Genomic DNA, 22,016 nt, shown 5'->3' on the forward strand with positions numbered 1-22,016 from the left:
AATAAAATAAAAAAACCCTCATTTGAAAGCAAATCAAAGCAAATTAATTTTTGATTTAGAGTTGGAAAAACTACATCAAAAATGATTTTGCTTCAATTTGCTTTCAAATGAGCATTCTTTTGCTTTGTTTGTTTAAGAATCAATGCCCACCATGGGCCCAGATCCGGATGTGAGAAAACATTATACATCCCGCTTGCCTAGATGTTGTTACTGCTATCATTTTTATCACCAAGTTAAAGTTTGTTTATCTTGTTAGACTCAACCGGAGACCGTGACCTTTGTTTTCTGCCCCAAAAGGGACATCAGACCTAAAGCCCTCAGAGGCTTTAAAGCCCTCTAAAGGTCCCCACCCCCCACGCAGTAGGACACTTCAGTTCTATTAGAATTGATAACCCTTTCAGGCAAGACCAAATACTCTGGGCACATAGTGAGTAAAGAGGTTCATTCCATCACAAAGTTATTATCCACGGGCAGATTGTTACCATTCATCACGTGCAAGAGATGAAACTCGCTGTTAGTCAAGGGAAACGGCTGTTTCACTGCCTTGCCACAGATCAATATGTGCTGCCATTTTCCTTTCTCCTTTGCTACAAAAAAGTAATTATACAGAAGAAATGTTGACAATCAATAGACTAGTCAGGTAGGGTTAAGGGCTGCCATGGAGGGTAGCAGAGGCTCCTCTGTCAGCTGTCAGGGATTCTCAGGTGGGACGGAAGAGGTTTGCTTGTTTCGGGTTTGTTTAAAATTTATCTAGTGTGCTGGAAAAGTACTTGAGAATGCCAGAAAATATGTGCTCCATCAAATAAAGTTGCAATTCAATCGACCCTCTTTTATTTTTACAGGGACAGGATTTATAATAATGCGACTTTAATGTCCTCTGCTGAAAAAGTGGCGGACATTAGCCGTCAGTGTATTCATCAGTCTTGCCTTGACATCTACTTTCACTTCGGATAAGTCTGAACTTTATAATCTGCTGCAAGGGTTCAAAGGTCAACAGCAGAGGGTACCAGGGGGCAGAGGAAATCACTCTCTTGCTGGGAAAAATTCTGACATCCAATTTTCAACTTGATTTATCAGTGTAAAGCTAAAATTGATAGTGTGTCATTACTGAGCAGAGAGCTGTCTTGGAGAGATGTATCAAAGTCTCCTCATTTTGATTTAGCACAGTGGATCAATACAACCCTATACTGTTTCAATTTGAGGAGTATTGATTTTTCTATGCTGGCTCTATACAAGGGAACATTCATCATCAGGCAAGCATATAGTATGATCAAACAGGCCACCGTAGGGTCTGATCTGCCTTTTCTTCAGTCTAATCGCATGACTGTAGCAGCTGTTTTCAAGGCTTGTACAGATTATTACCTCGTAGCTGCCTGTTGTCGTTTATGCTGCAGCACACTTTCCTAATGGTGTTTGGAGCAATAAGAACGGCACAAAATAAAGTGGCGCACAGAGAGGCAACCTGCAAATGTCTGTAGAAAAAGACGAAACAGATTAATCTAATTCTTATCCACCTAATGAGATCAGCTGCAAAGACACACTGGTGGATAAGCAACATAAACAAGTCACAAGTTCCATTCAGTTGCCGTCCTAAGAATAATTTAATTTGTGATATTCTGTGCTAATGATAAATATTCTTTGGCATATCTCCAGACAGGATTTAGCAATAAAAAGGTAAAACAGTTTCTGTGTATGAGGATGAAAACATAACCAAGTAAAGGCTCTACACACACACACACACACACATGCACACGCACGCACACACACACACAGTCAGCCATTCACAGAGCCTGGGGGCTTTATATTTTACAAGGGCAGCATAAATGGGAAAGTTAATGTAGCAGTGAATAAGAATAAGCTGCTGAACTGCAACACTGCCTTGAGCTTGTGAGCATATTGCATCATTTTTCTTCACCAGCAGGTTACCATTAAATTTGAATTTGTTGGAAGTTTTGTTGTATCATTTACAATGCACCCACACTCAATAACCTTTTGTTTCAATGCAAATGCTGTGCCTCCGGGTGGGGCTCCATAAATATTTGAACAAGAGCCCCAAATTCAACCCAGCACATTTTTATGGGTTGCTAAGGTTTAGTCAGATTTAGAAAAAAATAATAATTTGCACTTAGACACTGCAAAAATTTTACACTCAAATTATTAGCATAACAATAAATGTAATTTTGCCTACATTATTCCTTTGGCACAATTTTTAAATAATTTGTAATATTTGAACGCTCTCCTAAATACTCAAAAGCTAGCAGAAAAAAATGGCATAAACAAAGCCAGTATATAGCATTACCTACGACATCCAAGACAAAATGACACTGTAAAGCTTCCTGGATTTGACAAACTTGATTTAGGATAGAAAAAATAATACAGGGTGTCTGCAATGCATCTTCAAACTGAATAATAAAATCAAAATTACTGTTTCAGCAAAGTGTTAAAGTGCCATTCCTTTCATTTTTGCTACTGTTGTTCTGGTGCTAGCACAAAGAACAGAAACACATAAGCATGTATGTATATCTGAAAATCTCAATCACACAACTGTGAGCTGAGCTTCAACGTTAACCAGATAAAATATCTCAGCTATTGCCTGGAAACTTGTCAGAAAATGAAACAAAAAGTCAGCTTGTAATCAACACTGGACAGATTTTAGCTTTATCTGTGTGACTGAAAGGTCAGAACAGAGAAATCTGTCAGTGAACACAGGAAACAGATTACACTGACAACAACATTCAACGGTGTAGAATTATTATTTAAAAGAGTGAGACAGTGATAATAGAAGATGCTAAAAAGTGTCTAAAATAAGATCATTTCATTTTTGCTCTTTGAATTTCTCTGACACACACAGTGTGACGTTGTGTTGCTGATGTGAAAATTAATAACCGCTTACAATGTTCACCAGTTTTTCAGTGCTGTTCATCTGTTATATTTTAAAGTTTTTTGCAGATAAACTAGAATCAGCCAAATAGCCAAAATCTTCTGATCAGTGCAACCCTAATATATCTGACCATTTCAACAGGATTAATTATACAGTCTTTGGCTAAGTGGATAAGATCAAGCTTAAAGTTTCGATTATAACTGGGTTTTTTCACCACTGAATTTGATGTAGGAAAACCAGAGAGGTAAGTTTCAGAGCAGAAGAGCCACTTGTTATTTTATCAGGGTCCGTAAGGGGACGTCCAGCTGCTTCCATCAGGTGATGTGCTTTGTTTTGCAAAATGTCAACGGAAACCTGGACAATGGCACAAAGAGAGAAACCCCACGCCCCCATCCAAATTGCTTCCACCCATGTATGTAGGACAACTAGCCAATCAACTGTCCCCTGGGGATTAGGCCTCTCCACACTGTAATTGCGTTTGCTGACCCAACTGGTAACCCCATCGAATCCTGGGAAAGTTATATTAACCGGTGCTCCCATCAATCGACTGAAGATCACTGTAAGCAGGTAACTTCTGATGCTCCTGAAGATCAGACCTAACATCGCACAGAAATGGCAGATGTTTAAGACTTAACATGACCCGCAGGTAAAAAAACAAAAAGTACCTCTGGCATGGTACACCCCAGGCCCCATGCTTGTTGGTGAGGATGTTGACAATCTTCTGCTTCAGTTGATTGGCTGTGACATGATCTCTATGCTTAGCAGCACTTATCAGGTGGTCACACATCTTCTCCTCTTCTTTCCTGTCTGCAGCATACTGTGCACAGCTGGACTGATGCACATAAAGAACAAAAGAACAGCGTTAACCTTGTTTGCACGGTGTCCTTTCCCCAAAAAGCCATGCCTGACATTGAACTAACACCATTCAAAAAGGTTCCATTTGAATAAAGTCAGAATAATATATTTCTCCTAATAGAGCATTTGTCACGATGAGCAATGTTATGGCTTCATTCACCACACTTGAGTGCATAAAGATATTAGCGGACAGTTGAGAGATGTATTTCTGCTCCCTTGGAGGAGTGTTATAAATCAAAGACAGCCCATGGAGGTAGTTCATTCCCAAACTGCAGACAGATGAGGTTCCCTGCTAGGTAGCTGTGGACGCTGCTATTAAAGAAAAAAATGTTAATAGTCCCGCAAAAAATGGTACATCGCCATTTAAATAGCTACATTGATAATATAAAAAGTTAAATGTCTTGCTGTACAGGAATCGTGCAAAATAAAGAAATAAAGCCATTTTCTAAGGCAAGAATGCTATTAAAATTTTACTTAAATAAAATAAAAATATATCTAAAATAAACTGGTATATTAGCGTAAAATAATTTTCCTGATTTAGGGGCAGTAGAAGGGTTCCAGGTGGTTGAAAGTAAACTACAACAGCTCTTGTCTTTGCTTCTGAAATAAGATTGTCTTACTTTTCCACCCTGAGGGGACTCTTGCTAATATTCACAATCTAATTTGCTAACAGAAGCTGGGAGTTAATTGAATTTCCTGCTTTAAATTTGAATTCTGTCAGACACTATACTTCAACATATTCCTCATAAAGCAAATAACTCAATCGCTGCCTGTCACCCTGCATTACCACGTGACTCTGTGACAAATATCAAACATTATTTATCACTTTAAAGCATATGACGCTTCTCCTTGACACCAGCTTAATTGTAAAAATGTCTTATCTGTAACCTGAATCTTCAATCATGGAGAGTGGGTAATAAAGTAATGTCAGCCCCAGATGAAAAGTGTAAGCTGTCTGGAGTTGGCAGACAGGACGGATAGGGCCAGGTACACTTCTCCCCCCCCCCAACCACCACCGCCCCCGTTCCCTTGACACCACATATCTAGTCGTCTCTTCCAGTTTATCTAGCGGGTCAAGGATCCTCAAGAACTGTATATCAAAAAGCTGCTTGTGGCTGGCTGCTTTTCTAAGATAAGAAACATGTCATCGCTCACATGTACACGCTGTTAACAGAGGTGAACGAAGTGTTTGAGTTGAGGTTTGTAGAGATGCAAAAAAAAAAAAAATACTTACATTCTGATGTCTTGTAAAGTATTCACACTTACATTCACAACTTTCTCAGCTCTTGTCACTTTAGTACTCTAATGCTTTTTGTTGGGACGTTTATGTGATTTTTAAAAATTCTAAGTGGTTCAAATTGTGAAGAGGGAAAAGAGAACAGTGCATGATTTTGATGATTTTATACCAATAAAGTAGAGAAAAAAAAACAAAAACAGAAAAAAACAAAAAAAAAACATTTTATTCAGTTGTGTTTACTCAGATTCTCTAAAAGTATAATCCAGTCCAGCCAATTGCCTTTGGATATATTTTAAGTTTTATTTCCTGAACAAACCATCCCCAATGTAAAAAAATGACGGTGGCAGTATCATACTGCGGGGATGCTTTTCTTTAGCAGGGCCTGGAAAGCTGGTCAGTTTAATGAGGAGGCTAAATTTAGGACAATCTTGAACAAAAATTAGGGGCAGAGGAGGTTCACCTTACAGCAAGACAAGACTAAAGACAAATCCATGAGAAATTTTGGATGTTTATTTGCAAAAAAAAAAAAAAAAAACTCTGTGAAAATCACTTTTCTTTTTTCTTTAATTTTATCCCATAAAATTCCAATAAATACATCAAAATTTGTGGATGTAACGTGGCAAAGTGTGGAAAAAATTTAAAGGGTATGAACATTTTTACAAGGCTCTGTAAATAAATTCCATTTTTTGTAACATGTTACTACCCAGCTTAGACACTTTTGTCATATTGTGTTTAATCGAAGCTTACATTTCAAATGTAATTGGAGGAAAACGGGTTGAATGCACTCTTAATTGTAATCCCTGGAGTTTGCTGGTCACCAGTAATAAAATATTATTGCTTGGGTATCGCTTGGCTAACGCTATGAAAATTCTAACAGTGAAGAGTGAATCCTAAAAAGAACACTATTACTGAGATTGTAGAGTTGAATAGCTGTTTTGCGGTAATGGAATTTGTTAAGTGCTCATCAGAAAGTGCTCAAAATAAAATTGTATTTTCACAGCAGGCAACAAAAAAATCTAATAATTTGTAGTAGCTGTAGCTTAGAAAAGAACCATTAATAATAAAAGTAGTGTTTTGGTACAATTACATGAAAACCACTGATGATGTTGGCATTTAATTTGAGGTGGAATAAAAGCCGATACCTCAAACTCTGCATGTTTGTGGACGTCCTCAGCTCGCTGTCTGTTCAGGATGAATTCAGCCTCGTTGGCAACGCGAACAATGTGGTCCTTCATGGCATGGCACAGCAACCTTTAACATTGCACAGCAACAGACTTTTTACAAATGCAATTTATGAGAGGAAATGTGAGAAATACAGTCAAACGGAACACTCTCGTGTGAAATTCAAACTCGCTGTTATTACAGCTGTTCTGTAAAGGCATCAGTAGTTTGTTAGAGAACATTAGTAAATAAACTGCATCCACCAAGACCATGAAACGCACATTTCAAGTCAAAGCTGAAATATACCAATCTACGACTATCCACCAGAGCAAAGAGAGCATTAGAAGGTTCTTTGGTCAGACGAGACCAAAAGTGACTTTCAAACTAATCTGTAGATTGTTGTAATGTAAAAGGACAATGAAGGGGTGTGAATATAGCCGACAAACAGTGTCAACAATTGGGCTGATTTGTCTGTGTTGTACTGCAACAGTGAAAGTCAGTGATTGAGCCTTCTGTACCATTAACAACAAACGTCACCACTGAACCCTGTTCTGCACAGTTTCATCTTTCAAAAGAAAAAAAACAAACAACATTCAAAGAGCCCGCCCGGTGCCTGCATAGCTGAGAAAGCTAATCTAGACTTTATTGGGTAACAGCTTTTAACATTTAAATTGTACCATCTAAAAAAAACAAAAAAACAAAAAAAAAACCTACTTCAACAAATAAATTCACTGCGGATATGTTGGAAGATTACAACCCATTTCACACACCATTAGGCAAGTTTTGTTTTAATTAAAACAGATCTTGTTCTTCTCCAGAGCCTCACACAGATTTTACTATTGCCTTCTGTCCCCAAAGAGAGTCATTAATCTGGAGACTACAGTCATCAGCTGCTCTCGCCTCTTTAGCTGTTGACAAGCACTCATTAACAGACAGGAGTTCACAGTTCAAAGAGAGAAGCTGACAACGTGAAGCTTTGTTTCGAAACCAAGAATAGATGAGAAAGTGAGTTGACAAGTTCCAGTTGGAGATGGAAAATAGATATCAGTTATCTACCAGGTATTTTTGCTACACGCACAAACAGAACAATAAAAAAGCAGAAGACACAAAAAAAACCCCTGAAAAAAAGCTGAAAGTGAAGATTTCACAACTAACGTTGTTTCTATGTTTGTTTGTAGCTTTGAAAAGGCAAAGGTGGTTTTTATTGTTAATGTTTGTATTGATTTGTAACTGGCTGAAGTGCATTTCAGATCCATGCATCTTATAAAATAGCTGCAGAAAGATGACATGCATGGATTAATTTTCCATTGATTACTGATATTTTTCTGTTACTATAAAACCTCTCACAAAAAAAAATAAAAACTGCTGAAAAAGTTCCAGATCTCACTTTTTCAAATTGACATATTTAAAAAAAGAAAAAGGATTATAAAATAACCATCTAACCCACCTACTGAAGGCGTCTTTTCAGTGTTTGACATGGGCAGCTGCGTTATGAAAAAGAAAAAAAGGAAAAAATCTCATCTACTTGCGTAATGTGTCTTTGTACATACAGCAGGAACATCATCGGTGTCAGCCACGCCTTGTAAAGCAAACAGATTTACCAGCCGGTTCCTGCAGATCCGTCTAGTTAAGCAGGTTAGGTGGACACAGTCTAGTGTAAGACTGGAAAATTATGCGTCTGTCAGCAGCACCCTGGACAGCGCCGTGTGGCCCCACCAACTGAACTTCTTTGTTCTAGGGCCAGCAGGGGACAGAGAGAAACCTGCTCGGACCGAGCCTGGAGCCTGGGCATGCAGGAGGACGGGCCAGATGGGTCAACAGATGGACAAGGAGGCTGAGCTGCCCCTGATCTGCTCAGAAAAACTCTGAGTCTGGCCACACCCAAACGCGGAAAAAGAGGAGGAAGAAGAAACGAACAGATAGAGGTAGACAGCGCAAGAGATGCTCTGCAGTGTTGTTATTCGTAATTCAAGTAAAACAGCTTATTTGCCTTTAGTCCTCACTAAGAGATCGGAGATTTAGGGTTAAGCTACTCTGCTCCACTTAGCTTAACAACCTCTTTATGCCTGCCAAGAAGAAAATGATAAAACGTACATTTTGATAATAAATGTCAACGTAAAACCGCTGCTGGGCTGTGTGATTTTGAAATGAATGGTTGAGTTACCTTCCTTCGTTTATTAGCTCGATGAAAGCGAGGCCAGCATTCTTCTGAATGGAGTTCTGCCACTCCTGAAACAAACAGAGATAGTCATTCAAACCAGCATAATTGCATAATTACAATAAAGTAAAAGTCTACTATAAAGTCAAATCCTATAATGTTAAAGTAGATGATGAGGTACTATTTTGATCCACTATGTAACTAAATCTTTTTTTTTTTTTTAAATGCATATTTCAAGTGTAATTTAGATTACATCCCATAGCTTGAAATTCAAGCGGGTAAAGAAAGCATCTAGTTGATATATCCTTCGAGGAAAAAAAAAAAAAAGTGATTTCTATAAAAAGCTGAAATTCTGCACCACATGTGAGGCAACGTTTTCTTCCTCTGTGAAAAGATCTGTAAACACAGGAGAGATGTAATTGTGGGATGAAATTGTATCCTCTCGCTTAAATACAGCCATTTCCTCCGTCCCTTACAGTGACAGATTACTGAGCAGGCTCAGTGAGCCCTGAAGTGTGCTCCTGGAACGGATCCGAGCCGCGGCCCGGCTGGAGTGCCAGCGCTTGCCGTCTCACAACAGGCTCTGGAAATGATTAAAAAGCAGTTTGAGAGTGTGCCTTTCACTGTGGGAAACTCAGCTTTCCTGTAACCTTTTCTGAGGTGCAAATGAAAGAGAAAACAGAGAAGGCCGCGATTCACGTATAGGGAGGGGCGGGGGAGGGGGGGGGGGCAGGCGGAAAATAAAAAGAAAATCTTTGGGTTTTCCCAAAGGTTTTGAGCAAATACGTAATTCAAGAGTATCTGAAGATAAGAAGCTCTATTCATGCTCTGCAGTCACACAGAGTAATTTAATCGCCATAAACACTGTACAATAAATATTTTTTTTTTCCCCCCAGCAATTTTTTGTGCTTTGCTATTTTGTCATGCTTAAATATTTAAGATCATCAAAATACCTATATGTTATATTAGTATAACAAGAGTTGGTAGAAAATGCAATTTTCAAACAATTTCATATATTGAGAAAATATAAGAATTACCGGTAACCACAAACTTGGTCCTGTTTGAAGGGTTCTGTCCACCTTTTTTAAAACCATGACTTAATTCCTGCTTTTTGAAAAGGTGGCAATTAATAGAAACGGTCTGTTTAGGATCATGCAACAGGACCTCAATCTTATTAAGTCCAGAGTTTGACTAGACCACTTCTAACTAACTTTTATTTTGTTTTTTTTTTTTGAGCCATTGGGAGGTAAACTTGCTGGTGTGTTGTCCTGTCACACAACTCATGTGTGTTTGAGCTTAAAGTCTTACACTGATGGCTGACTGTCCTTCAGCACTTTGTGGTAGAGATCAAAAATCTCCTTTGCATTACTGCAGTAATGTGTGGGCGATGATGAGATCATGAGTAAAAGAGTTTTGCCGTTTTCTCCTATTTTAGGCTTGTAGATTCTTCAGATGTTATTCTGGGTTCTATTATGACTTACTAGACTCGTAGTCAATGCGCTCTTGAGGTAGTTTTGCCAGGACAGAAATTTCAGGAAAGGTTCTCCAGTCCTTAGTGAAAAGCAACTCTTACTGTGTTTCACTGAAGTCCCAAAAATGGCTCGGTAGCTCTTTCCAGACTGACAGATGTTGCTGAATTAGTTTCTCATCTGTTCCTAAATTCCTTTACATCAGGGCTTGAGGTGCTGCCTTTTGGGATCGTTTAGCCTAATTCATGCTGTTGGACTAGTTATATTTACGCTACTTCCTGATTCCACAGGTCTGGCAGTAATTACGGGATGTAATGAGATGAAATTGAATTCAGATTTCCAAAGAATGTAGTTTAGAAAAAGGTGATTCATGATTTAAAAACAAGTGATTACAGCGTCACGCTTTTGCCCTTAGTGAATGAAATCACTTGAAAACTACTTTTTCTACTGATCTATGTCTAAAATGAATACTGGCGTGCACTTCTAAACTATTTAAGTGTGGCAGGAGAACAAACCAGCAGAACTGTAAGTTGGGCAATTATTCGCAGATCTAAAATACAACAGATGCAAAACAGTGACAAACTCTTTACTCTGTCTGTACACGGTTAGCAGCCTTCCTTGTGTACATCAGAATAACTGACACTGACATTATTATGTATGGGCAAATGCTTTTGTGAACAGTTGTCGTGACTGACACATTCTGGTTCATGCAAGACTACACAGTCTGACCCCATGACGCTTTAAGTCAGCGATATGGTGCTGACAAACTGCTGAGCATCTGGGCTCCAAATGTTCTCCATGACCTCCTTCCTTCACATACAGTATCTGCCTAGAAGCGGGCTGTTGTTGATTTAGACAGGGATCATGTATGCCCAGTCGTCCAAGGTTTCCCTCTCGCCACGCTCACGTGACAAAAATAAATACGGAAATCGAGGCAGATGTGACATTCGGGGAGATGCCAGGAAAGTGGCGGCAGGTCAGTGGAGGTAAGGCGCGAGCGAGTCAAATTTGCTATCTTGTCTAAGGAATGCATGTTGACAGCTGAGATAGCACTTCAGAGACTTTCTACTTTTTTTCTCTCTCTCTCTTTTACAAGAGAGAAAAACTTGCAATAGAGGCTGTCTTTGATTGCAGATATTTAAAAAAAAAGTCCTCTGGTGCCCATTTGAAGTGAATTAGGGCTGACATGCTCCCCCTTAAAAAAAAAAAAAAGATGCGGCCCTTGCAGAGCCTGACCAGAATGTGGCGCCTCTAATTAAACTTACTCTACAAAGAATATTTAAATCAGAAAATATACTAATAGTAAAAAAAAAAAAAAAAAAAAAATTGCCAGCAATAAAGAACATTCGTATTCTGGCATTATTAGGATATATTTTTCCATTCTTTGGTCTAAGCTTTGAGAAAAAAACAAAATCGCCTAAAATCCCTAAACTCCCATCCCAGTAAACAGCTTTTAGGTCTTTAGAAGAATCACTCTCCTCCCACTTTCATCTTCCTGAAATTCAGCAGGGCTTTAAGTATTTGTGGTGTTTCAATCCAACCTGTCAGTATGTGGGAGCCTTTGCTTTTATCTGCTCAGCTTTGCTCTGTTATAGTCTCCACATCTGGGGGCCTTCCATCAGTAAATCTCTGTGGCTCCACTCTAGAACGCCCCCCCCCCCAAACCCCCATATATGTTTAAGCTGTTACAAAAAACAGAGCTGCTTGACCTTTTCATTCAGCTGCCCAGGCTGAGGAGAGACACACCGTGTCTACAGACGAGGCCAGCCACGCCATGATTGCCATGATTAGTATGCATAAATAAGAAAAGGCAGATCATTAGCACTAATTTATTCATAAATCTGACAGTCCACAAAACAGAGAAGGACTAAAGGTCAGCTAAATGCCCTCCTGGCTGTCCTAAAACATTAAAGCTGAAATATGTAAGGAATGTGTCAAAGCTGGCATGTCGAGGAGGTGTCAGCCAACACTCAGACTGCATCAGAGAAACCTGCTGCGCTGTTTAAAAAAATCACCTGAGATGCTCCCAAAGATATTAATTGGGAGCCTTTTGAGTCAATACATGCCATCTGACCATGAAAAGTGTTAAAATCATTATGAAATTTTGTGCAACTGTTAAATGTTTGGCAGTAAAAGATTTTTTTACTCCATCAAAAGCTGCAATCAAGTAAATATTTGTTCAAGTCTGTTTAGTTTCTTACACATCAGGTGGTTAAATATGAGAAAAGGGTTATCTGGTGGTTTCAATGATTTTCATAGCCTTTTATGGTCTTATATTCATCTGATTGCCTTTTTTTGTGTAGGTCATCCATGCAGGTCTTCTGGAAAATGTTTTTAACCCAAAGTAAGAATATTCTGATTGCTCCCCTAACCTGTGGAAAAAAAACCTTCGTGAAGAATATCTGAATATTTCTTCCTCATTTAACCTAATTTTATTTTTTGTTGCATTAGGTTGGTTTAGTAACAAATTTAAGTCATTTTATTTCCTACTCTTGTTTGGTTCTATGCCTTTTTTGAGTTAACCTTTTTGACTATATATTGTGTTCCTCTTTGTGATATTAGCTATACCACTTAATAGGATTTTCTGTGCTTCTTAATTTTTATGTCTACCTCTAGTATCCCTGCATCATTACCACATCTGTATTTACTGTTTCTCCACATGCCAAACCCTCTTCTGTTTCACTTTTTGTGCTAATTTTCTTGCTTGAGACTGAGTAAAGATTACTCGACACACACACAATCACAAGCTGATAAACTGGAGTCAATGTCTTGCCAAATCACCCTTCAAAATGTAGAAAAAGCAGTGCGTTTAACCAGCTAGCTTTCCCCTGAGCCACAGCCTAAAGAAGCAGAAAAAAATAGCCATTACAGCATTATTATTTTTCAATCATATTAGCTGCTAAGATAAGTAGATTGATTATGAACAGAGGAGAGTTAGGAGGTAATACCTCATCCCTAGTTGAAAGGCTGTAGACACCCAGCTATATAGTCCAGTTTCAAGGTCTCATGGTCTGATCAATATCTCAGCCTGGGTTTCATCCCCAGAGCCCCTAATGGCAGGAACCTCTGGAGCCTCAGTAATGCTATCTGTTTAAAAGGGGGGATGGACTCAGGCCCTTAACGGCATGCTGACGCTTTCATCTGCAATAAATCCTAGAGCTGGAAAGACAGCTCACCATAGATACTTCACAGACCAAGAAGCATCACAAAAAGTAGCCCTTCAAAAACTATCACAAGAGCAACAATATTTCAGTTCTGGCTGCCCCATCTATGCACTTTTGCTTTTTTTTTTTTTTTTCAGGAAGGCTCCTGAATAATGACCTCCATATAACATAGGTTGAGCTCCCTGCTGCACGGCACTTTGGATTTTGGATGCCAGGGAGCGAGCACAGTGGCGATCTACCTCCTCCAGTCTCAGGCCCTGCAGTCTGGATCCACAGAGAGGCACCAAGTAATGGCTTCCTTATGGGCTCCTGATGCAAGACTGATGGGCTGACAAAAGGTATGTTAAATATCTCCTGTTGTAACTGCTACATCAGGGCTCTGACCTTCTCTAAAACATGGGCTTAACAAGGGATTCAGAGGGTCAGCTCAGAGGTGATCAGTCACTTGCAGGGACATGAGGTGGGGCTCATTTTCTTAAAGGAAGGTTTGGGATTAGTGCTCCCGGGTGTAGCGAGAAAGTCATTGGGTTGTCAGAAAGCTGTATGTCTCTGATTGGCTTGGGCAGTTTGCTTGGAGAAAGCGAACTAAAATGATATGCACATGAAAGCTTAAGCTCCAAGATAAATAAGACAACTTGTTCTCCAAGGAAAAAAAAAAAAAGAGAGGAAAAAAAAAAGAAAGGCTTTCAAGGGATGATGGGGGGAATATATATATATATATTTTTTTACCTGAGAACAAAGAAGCATGACGAGCTCCACTACTGAGGTGCTTGACTTCATACATACGAGACCTATCAAGACAGCAGATGAAAAGAATAGATGTGAACCAGGAGTGTAGGTAGACGTGTTTCAAACAGAGAATCTTTGAGGATCAATATTTGCTGTATTAGTTAAGGCAGAAGATGGTGTCGCAAAGATAAACAATGCAGCACAGACATTAAAATTTCACCTGGATCCGCCACCGGATCTGGCTCCAAACTCTTAGCTGTGTTTCCAATTTGCTATTAAACTATTTAAGCAACATCTGCAACAGATAAGCATTCTTCACACGACCACATCTACATTTACACATTCCGCACGCTCACAGCAGACATTCACGGCTTCTTCCCCCAGCCTCCGTCCTGCAGACGGTGAGCCACCGAAGCAGACAACTCTAATGAAACATGGACAGGTGTGAAAAGCTCATTTGTAGAAACGGTGCCTGCAACTGGTTTTATATTCTGCGCCTTTCTGCTGCACCTGGAGAGAATCATGAGAGGTGCAATCAGCAGTGAAAGTAACTCTCAAGGACTAATTAAAGATGAGGCGGACTAAAACTCAATATCGTACCCGTGATTTGGTTCAAAAGATGGGGTTGGGGTGATAAAAGAGACTACAAAGCCTTGCAAAAGTGTCCATATCCCTTGAACATTTTCACAGTTTGTTACAGCCAAAGCTTTAGAGTCTGTTACCAATTTTCTGTAAAAAGTAGAACAGAGTTTTCAAGTGGAAGGAAAGTGATGGATGGCTTTAAAACACCTATTGCAAAAAAAAATTGCATTTGCTTTCATTCCCCTTCACTGCCATGCCCCTAAATAAAAATCCATTGTCACCAATAACCATAAGAAGCCACTGTATTAATAATATATTTTCTGAGTAAATGCAACTGTGAAAGCCTCAGATGTTTACGCAAGAACGCTATGGAGGAAAAAGCACCATGAAGCAAGCAAAACATCAGACTGGTCAGAGAAAAGGTTGTGAACAAGTTTAAACCAGGGTTACATTATGTAACATAATATTAGGTTCCGTCCATCATCCAAAAATGGAAAGCGTATGGCACAACTGCAAACCTACCAGGATATGGCCACCCACGTAAACCGACAGACTGGGCAGAGAGAGCATTAACCAGAAAACACGCCAAGAAGCCTGTGGCGGCTCTAAAGGAGCTGAGGAGACCCACATCTCAAGTGGGCGAATCTGTCGACACGACAACTGAAAGAAGAAAGCCGTTACTGAAAGAAAGCCATAAAAAGTCCTGTTTGCAATTTTGCACCAGTAATGCAGAGAAGGCAGCAAACAGAAAATAAGGTTGAGACTAAAATCTTTTGGCATTTTTGGGCTACATGCTAAATTGTATGTGTGACACATAGCTTTTTTTTTTTTTCTTCTTCTTCTTTATGTAACTCACTCTGCATAAACCTGAGACTGGGATGGAAATTCATGTTCCAGAACAACAAAACTCTCTAAAACTCTGCAAGAACTACAATGGAAGGATTTTGATCAAAGTATGTTCATGTGCTGGAATGGTCCAGTCAAAGTTCAGAGGTGGATACAATTGAGAATCTGTGTCACGTCTTGAGAATTGCTGTTACACACCCTCTCCTTCAATCTGATTGAGTCCTGGTTAACATACAAGAGCATATTTTGGGTCTCTAGATGAGGAAAAATGGTAGAAATAACCCAAAATTACCTGCAGCTGCAATTACAGTTAAAAGCGGTCCTAAAAAGAACTTAGTTCAGTTGGGCTAAACACATACTTACCACACTAACAAGTTGCATTTCTTTCTTTCCATGTCACAATTATGCAATGTTTTCTGTTAGTATTTCACCCATTACCCAAATACATTGTTGTTGTAACACGGCAAATTGTGAAATATAAAATCAAGGTGTATGAATACATTTGCAAGGCACTCCATTCTTAGCTTCAGTTTTGCAATTGCAAAATATTTAGGAATTGTTTGGACTTCATTGTGCTTAAGTTGAATCAGTGCAAGGAGAAAAAAAATCTGATAAAAAAAATAATCTACCCCCCTAAAAAAATACATTAAAGTTTAAACTACATGTAAATTTAAATATGCAAAAGGGCTAATCTGAGTCGGCTAAATGGAAAATAAAGTAGAGGGAAAAAAGAGGGACTAGCACTGCAATGACACTTTACATCTTTGAAAACTCCTTTTGATTTTTTTTTGCAGTTGAAGGTGCTAAATTCATATGGAGTTAAAATGAATACAGAATACAAAAAAATAGCAAAATAAAAACGGATTGATCATTTAGAGGTGTCTTTTTCTTGTTCCGTTTAACAGCGGAAACTACCCAAAGGAACATATTGTAAGTACTCTAAGAGGAAGTGACCCTTCTCTTGTACATGGAGTGCCACGTTTGACCCCTTGTTATAGCAGTGACATGCGAGCCATAAGTCAGTCCGGCCTGACAAGGGAGTCAGGTGGCCGACTGACCCTGGCCTTGTGCTGGTAGACAAACTAAATGCATTCTATTTAAACACTCCCTGCCAGTCCTTTCCTGTAAACAGCGCAGGGTTGAGGCACGGGTGAATGTGGCATTGTGGGGTGATGTGGCGGCAGGCTGGGCCACTCAAGGGACAGCGAGAAGCAGGCGGCAGGCATCACAACAGCAGCAGTGTTCGTGCACAGCCCTTACCCACCAACTCCAAGTGTGAAGCTCTTAGTGCACTCAACATAATTGCTGCAGTGACCACGCATCTGAAAAGGGGGTGAAGGAACAGGGTGAGGGAACGGGGCACAGGGGGCACAGGAGGGCTTGACCCAAGGCAATCAAAAGAGTGATGGATGGGCGGTAATTACTGGTAAATGGAGCGCCTTTGCACTGCAGCACAGTATTTCAACTGTGTGCCTGGGAAGGTCCAGGAAGAAAAGTAGAGAGAGAAACAGAAAGTACAAAATCAGCGTGAGCACAAACAGACCGCGGCGAATTCACTCAGAGGTGGCTCAAAACACAGCTAAGCGTTCCATAAGCGTCCAAGTGTAAGTGTGTGCTTCTTATTTCAGATAAAGTTGTTTTAATCCAGAACAGAAAGTGCTTTTCAGAGACTCAGACAGGGTTAAACATGTCTGGTGAAGAGCGCAGAGGACCCAGCTGTCTATCTACGACCTTGTTTGTGGGGTTACAGTCTGCAGCCCGAGATCAGCCTTGGTTTGTCAGCTTGGTCAGTCTGCTGACAGACTGTGAGTGAAAGGGTAACAGACATATTCACACTTGTCAAGGCTTTGCTACCTGAGTTTTCTTTCCTCCCTCTTGACATTGAGCAAGAAGCCTCAGCCAAACGTCAATCCAAGACATCTTCTCAACATGTTTGCGGTGCAACCATGTTGCGCGAGAGTAAAACGTCTGGTTGGTGCAATGTTTGAAACGAGGTTTGGTTCGGTAAAGGGGATTACTTTTCGATTTTCGGAGTCAACAACAAACTGAAATGAAAAAGAAAATAGATTTTAAAAGAAAGAAAATCATAGAAATTCCATTTATTTTAATTTATGATCTAGATAAACACATGTGCTTTGTCAAAGGAATTCTAAAAACGTCAAGGGAGCGCATTGTTTCAGTGGGCTTCACTCCACTGCATCTACTGCAGTGGTTTAAGTTTACTTCTACGAGAAAGCAGCTTGAAAATGAGATAGAATCAAAAATTATTTTGGCTTGTAAGTTAAAAGGCAAAAAAAAAAAAAAAAGTCCACAAATATAATTTGCACTGTGCACACCCAGGCAAACATTTTGCAGACAGAGCGTCGCACATGTGCATGCCGACTGAAGTGCCATCGTGATCTTGTGAATGCAAGCCAAAGCCTGGGGAGCAGTGTGTAAACGCTCTCTCACACGAGTTCATGAGGTTAGGCACAAAAAGTTCCGACATGATTTCAAGCTAAAGCTGCCGTGAAATGGCGTAGATGTGTTTTTTTCGGTGTAATTTTGCAGTGAACAACTGAAACTGAAGGTTAGGGACGATCAAAAATTGTTGGGATACCTTCAAATCCGCAAGCATTACGCACACAAAAAGCTAAATATTTTCATTCATAATGTTTAAAGTTTATTTACTGAGTTGCCAGAAAATAAATGACATAAGTTTTCAATGGTTGGATGTAGCACAGAGCAACACAGCACCACAGGCTTCCCCAACCTGTTGCTGCATACTGGTCAGCTGGCTGAAAGGAAGCTCATACATACAAATTCTGGTAATTCTGGTTACTCAAGCAGATAGTGCAGCTTGTTATCCAGCTAACATCAACTCCCAGTCTTTGTTCAAAAGGTGCATTATTATGAACAGTAAGCACTGCTAAACTATTATGATACATAGCTTTTCAAAAACGTATAATTTTACATAAAAAGTATTTTTGTGGTAAATAAAAGTAATATCTTATTTTTCTTTAAAAAAAAACATTCTTTTTTTTTGTTTTTTAGTGTCAACAATAAGTTTATACCTACGTTTTATTTATTTTATTTTTATTTTGGCCATTGAAAATATAACAATACCTGACTGCTAACCCCAATTTTCTTGCAGCAAGTTATTAGAAAATGCTACAAAAGCCAAAACAGAAAAAAAAAAAAAAAAACTTCTGGATTTATTTGTGTGGTTGTAAAAATTAACGAGTTTGTTTAAAACTACTGCATCCAGGGAGAAAACCAACAAAGAAAACCAAACATTCGTAGGAGATGAAAATATTAGGAACTCCTGCTTGTGTGCAAAAACTGACTTTCTTGTCCAAGGTTTCTGCTGAGGGTGCACACATCGATGGAGCAGCCAGTCAAATTAATACTGTACAACAGGAGGCTGTACAACAGAGACATGAAAGCAGACAGCATTTAAAATACAACAACCATACCTTCGATTAGTAACTCCTGTCCATGGCTGCCCAACAGAGTCCGTGACAGGAAGGGTGCAAAGTCCACAAAGATCTCTCTCAACAAGGGAGCCACCTTCTCCAATGCTCTCTCTAATTTTGTAGTAATGCTGTAAAATGATCACCAAAATATGTATTAAAAAAAAGTACAGTTAAACTGAAATAAAATGAACATAATGTAACATCATATCAAGCTATAGTCAGAAAGACAATGAGCACAATACTGCCAGCAGTTAGTCAGCTTTCCAGGGTTGAGGAGGAGGCAAATATCACAAGTGTGGACAAGTGTGGTTGCTATCAACAGAAATGTCAATAACAAGTTGTATGAATACATTTAAGCAGCTAGCTGATTTTTTTTTTTTTTTTTAGAGAGACATGTGGCCAGGGCTACAAGGGAGATCACAGTAATTCAGGACTGGAGAAGAAGAGCCGTACAGTAGTCACCGCATGAGTCTGCCTGACGTTATCTGAACACCTTCAGAAAATCGGCGCTCTGGAGTCATGTAGCTGTTCAACTCAGACTGAATACAGGAGGAGATGCGAGTCGAGCCTCAGCTTTTCTCTGTGCTCTTATGTGTACACGCAAAGATATAAAAAAAAAAAAAAGGCAACCTGAGGAGAGCTGTAGCTTGTTTTCTTTTCCTAAGACGAGCAAAAAGCAGATAGACGAAGAGAGACAGCAAGGCTTGGTGTAGGATTTGGATGGATGTGTAGTGTAATCTGCCCCACAGCCCCAGCTGAGAAAACACAGCACAGGCACAACACATCGGCATAAAACGGAGGATGCAAGCCGAAGGTTTAGGTGACTCGCACAGATGGGCCTGCTTCTCCGTAGGCTGCCTGTAATCCTGTCAGAGAGCTAAAGGGTTTGGGCTCAGAAGGTGTCAGTCCTTTAGGTAGTGGATTATGGTCTATTTCACAAAAGATAAAGACGGAAAGAGAAGATGCAGCCCTTGTAAGATAAAATGTTTCATCAACAAATAAAGATTATCTTAGAAAAACTGTATATATACATATAAGAAATTAATTTTTTTTATTTATTTTAGCATAGGCACTTTACTCTCTCAATCTGCAGCAGGAAAATAATATGATCGATTTCAGAGTCTGCCTAAGTGATGTTAGTTACTGCAGCCATGGAAACCAAATTTTTATTCCTCCGGCACAACACTTGGACAAAGACGAACTGTGGAGAAAGATCTTGTTTTGTATGTATGAATGTGTGGAGGAGGGACAAGGTCCTAACCAGATATATGTGCAAAGCTATGCACATGTCAGGCTTGATAAACATGAGTGGGGATTTCTAAATACATATAATCACACAATTAGGATAAATAAAAACATATAAAAAATTCATTACACACATTCAGCTTTGTAGTCCGTCGGTGACACCAACTGAGTTAGCAACACAGGATGGTAAAAAGGTCAAGAAGACGAGTTGTACCTCATATTTTCGACGGTGTCTTCAGGCATGGGGGCCACGGTTTGCACGGCGGGAAGATTTTTACTCGTCGCGCCGTTGACAAAACTGGCGGAGGACGATGCAGAGGCAGAGGCCGCCTCAGCAGCGCCTGCAGGGGAACAAAAAAGTATTCAACATTTATGAAGAGCAGAAGTATTCCTAGCTATATTCAATGTAAATAAACGTAATAGGTTTTAGATGTCTGGTTTCAGATGTCCCATCTGCAAAGTTAAGCGGACATGGACGAACGGATGGATGTTTTAAATGTAAACTTTTTTAATTTTAAGTGTTAAAACCACATTTTAATATCCTAATACTGTAAAACACGAAACACAAAACCTATATACATATGTGTAGCTCTAATAAAATCAAAGTTTGGCACCCTGTAGACTTCAGCTCAGTTAAAATCATCAGTTTCCCATCTTGTCTGTAGTCAAGTCAAAATGTGTCAAAGATTCAATTTGTAAAAATAATATATTTACTAAAACTATTTCCTCTCCTAAATTACCTTTTTATGAAAGCAGCAATTATCAGGACACCTATTCAAATGTGAAGCATCACATTCATACCAAAGCAGATGGTCACCTTTAAACTTTTCTGACTAACAGGCAACAAACAGGCAAAAGCAGATCACGAGGTCTGGGTGTAAATGGGGTTTTAGCTAAAAGCAAAGCGCATTTTTATTTGGATACATTTCTCACATTCCTGAGCCAGGGGCTCAAAAAGGAGAGGGACGCTTGATTTCTAAAATTAGAACACTGAACTTGTGGGGAAGCTCCGAATGTTTTGGGTGTTAAAAGGATTCTTTGAGACTAGCAGACAACATAAGCCCTAAGGTGAAACCCGGTCACCAGAGAAGAGGGCCAGGAGAATCAGCATGACAGCAAGAGAGGCAGGTAATGAAATCAGGCACATTTTAAATTTGAAATATATGCGTGTAGATTCATTCTCACTTTTTAGAAAGGCTTCAGTTTACAGCATATTACAAACATGAGGGGGTACAGTAATGTGTGAAGAACGGTATTTTTGAAGAAGTTGGTTGTGGACAGTGGAGGATGATTGGGAACCGAAAGCAAAGAGAGCCATCTAGTGGTTTGAGAAAGCAAAGACAGGGTCAAGAGATCAAAATGGCCAGTTTTGTTTCTATTCTTGTTGTGGCCTAAAGAGAATAAAAACATAAATAAATAAATAAATAAAATAAAATAAAAAACAGGGGGTAACCAGGATGAAAAGCACACCTAAAGTGACAATCATCTAAAATTAACTATCAAATATGGAATGTAGATTTATTCAATTTTGTACATGTACTTCAAGTCCCTTTTGTTATGCCCACCGGTGGTGTTGATCATGCTTTTAGGGGTCGCAGAGGCAGCGGCAAAGATGTTGGGGGTGCTGCAGCTCGAAAGCCCAGGGGAGGTGCTGGTGCTGCTGGAGCCCAGTGTGTTGACCGCAAAGCTGCCAGGGGAGGTTTTCTTCACGGGAACCACCACACTCCTACAGGGAACACAAGGAATGTGTGCAGTTCACACAAAACAAGAACAAAGGAGTGCGGACGTTAAATAAATACTTCACGTAGAATGAAATTTGTTTTAGGTTTTCAATCCGATGATTGAAAACCTAAAACACCTAATATAATACAGGAGAGAAAGAGGCAAAACTCAAACTCTAAAACACGACTGAAATATTCACGGGGTTTAACTTATGCCACACACTGGATGAAAAAAGGGCTAAGCTGATGTGCTGAACGTTTTGTGAAACTAACATGTTTAACAGGGGGGAAAAAAACTACTTAACTAAATTAATAAACAAAAAAATGGCCAAAGAATGATTCAATATTTTTACAGAAAACTTTTGTTTTATTTAATTGTGGTTTTATTTTTAATGCTAAAATTTTTTATGTTTCTAATTGCATTTCCTGTCATTCAAACTAATTTCAGCTCTACTTTCTATACACTTCTGTACTTTATCGTGTTTAGTTCAGTTTTTTTCTTTTTTTTTTTTA

The 22,016-nt window shown here is 39.3% G+C and overlaps 1 protein-coding gene across 1 annotated transcript in view; it reads right to left on the bottom strand.

Annotated features, from left to right (window-relative positions):
• Window positions 1-22,016, bottom strand: part of LOC148155763 (neurobeachin-like) — a 46,486-nt gene that overhangs the window by 17,104 nt on the left and 7,366 nt on the right. Inside the window, exons 3-9 of the mRNA XM_088012110.1 lie at window positions 21,348-21,508; window positions 19,997-20,123; window positions 18,538-18,665; window positions 13,655-13,716; window positions 8,299-8,363; window positions 6,116-6,224; window positions 3,547-3,713 (exon numbers count right to left, since the gene is read on the bottom strand). Coding sequence (XP_087868236.1) covers window positions 3,547-3,713; window positions 6,116-6,224; window positions 8,299-8,363; window positions 13,655-13,716; window positions 18,538-18,665; window positions 19,997-20,123; window positions 21,348-21,508 — 819 coding nt within the window. The remainder of the gene's footprint in view (window positions 1-3,546; window positions 3,714-6,115; window positions 6,225-8,298; window positions 8,364-13,654; window positions 13,717-18,537; window positions 18,666-19,996; window positions 20,124-21,347; window positions 21,509-22,016) is intronic.

This window comes from Poecilia mexicana, unplaced genomic scaffold (assembly GCF_051168715.1).
Source record: "Poecilia mexicana isolate PSO_F unplaced genomic scaffold, ASM5116871v1 scaffold_13, whole genome shotgun sequence".
NCBI classification, from domain to species: Eukaryota; Metazoa; Chordata; class Actinopteri; order Cyprinodontiformes; family Poeciliidae; genus Poecilia; species Poecilia mexicana.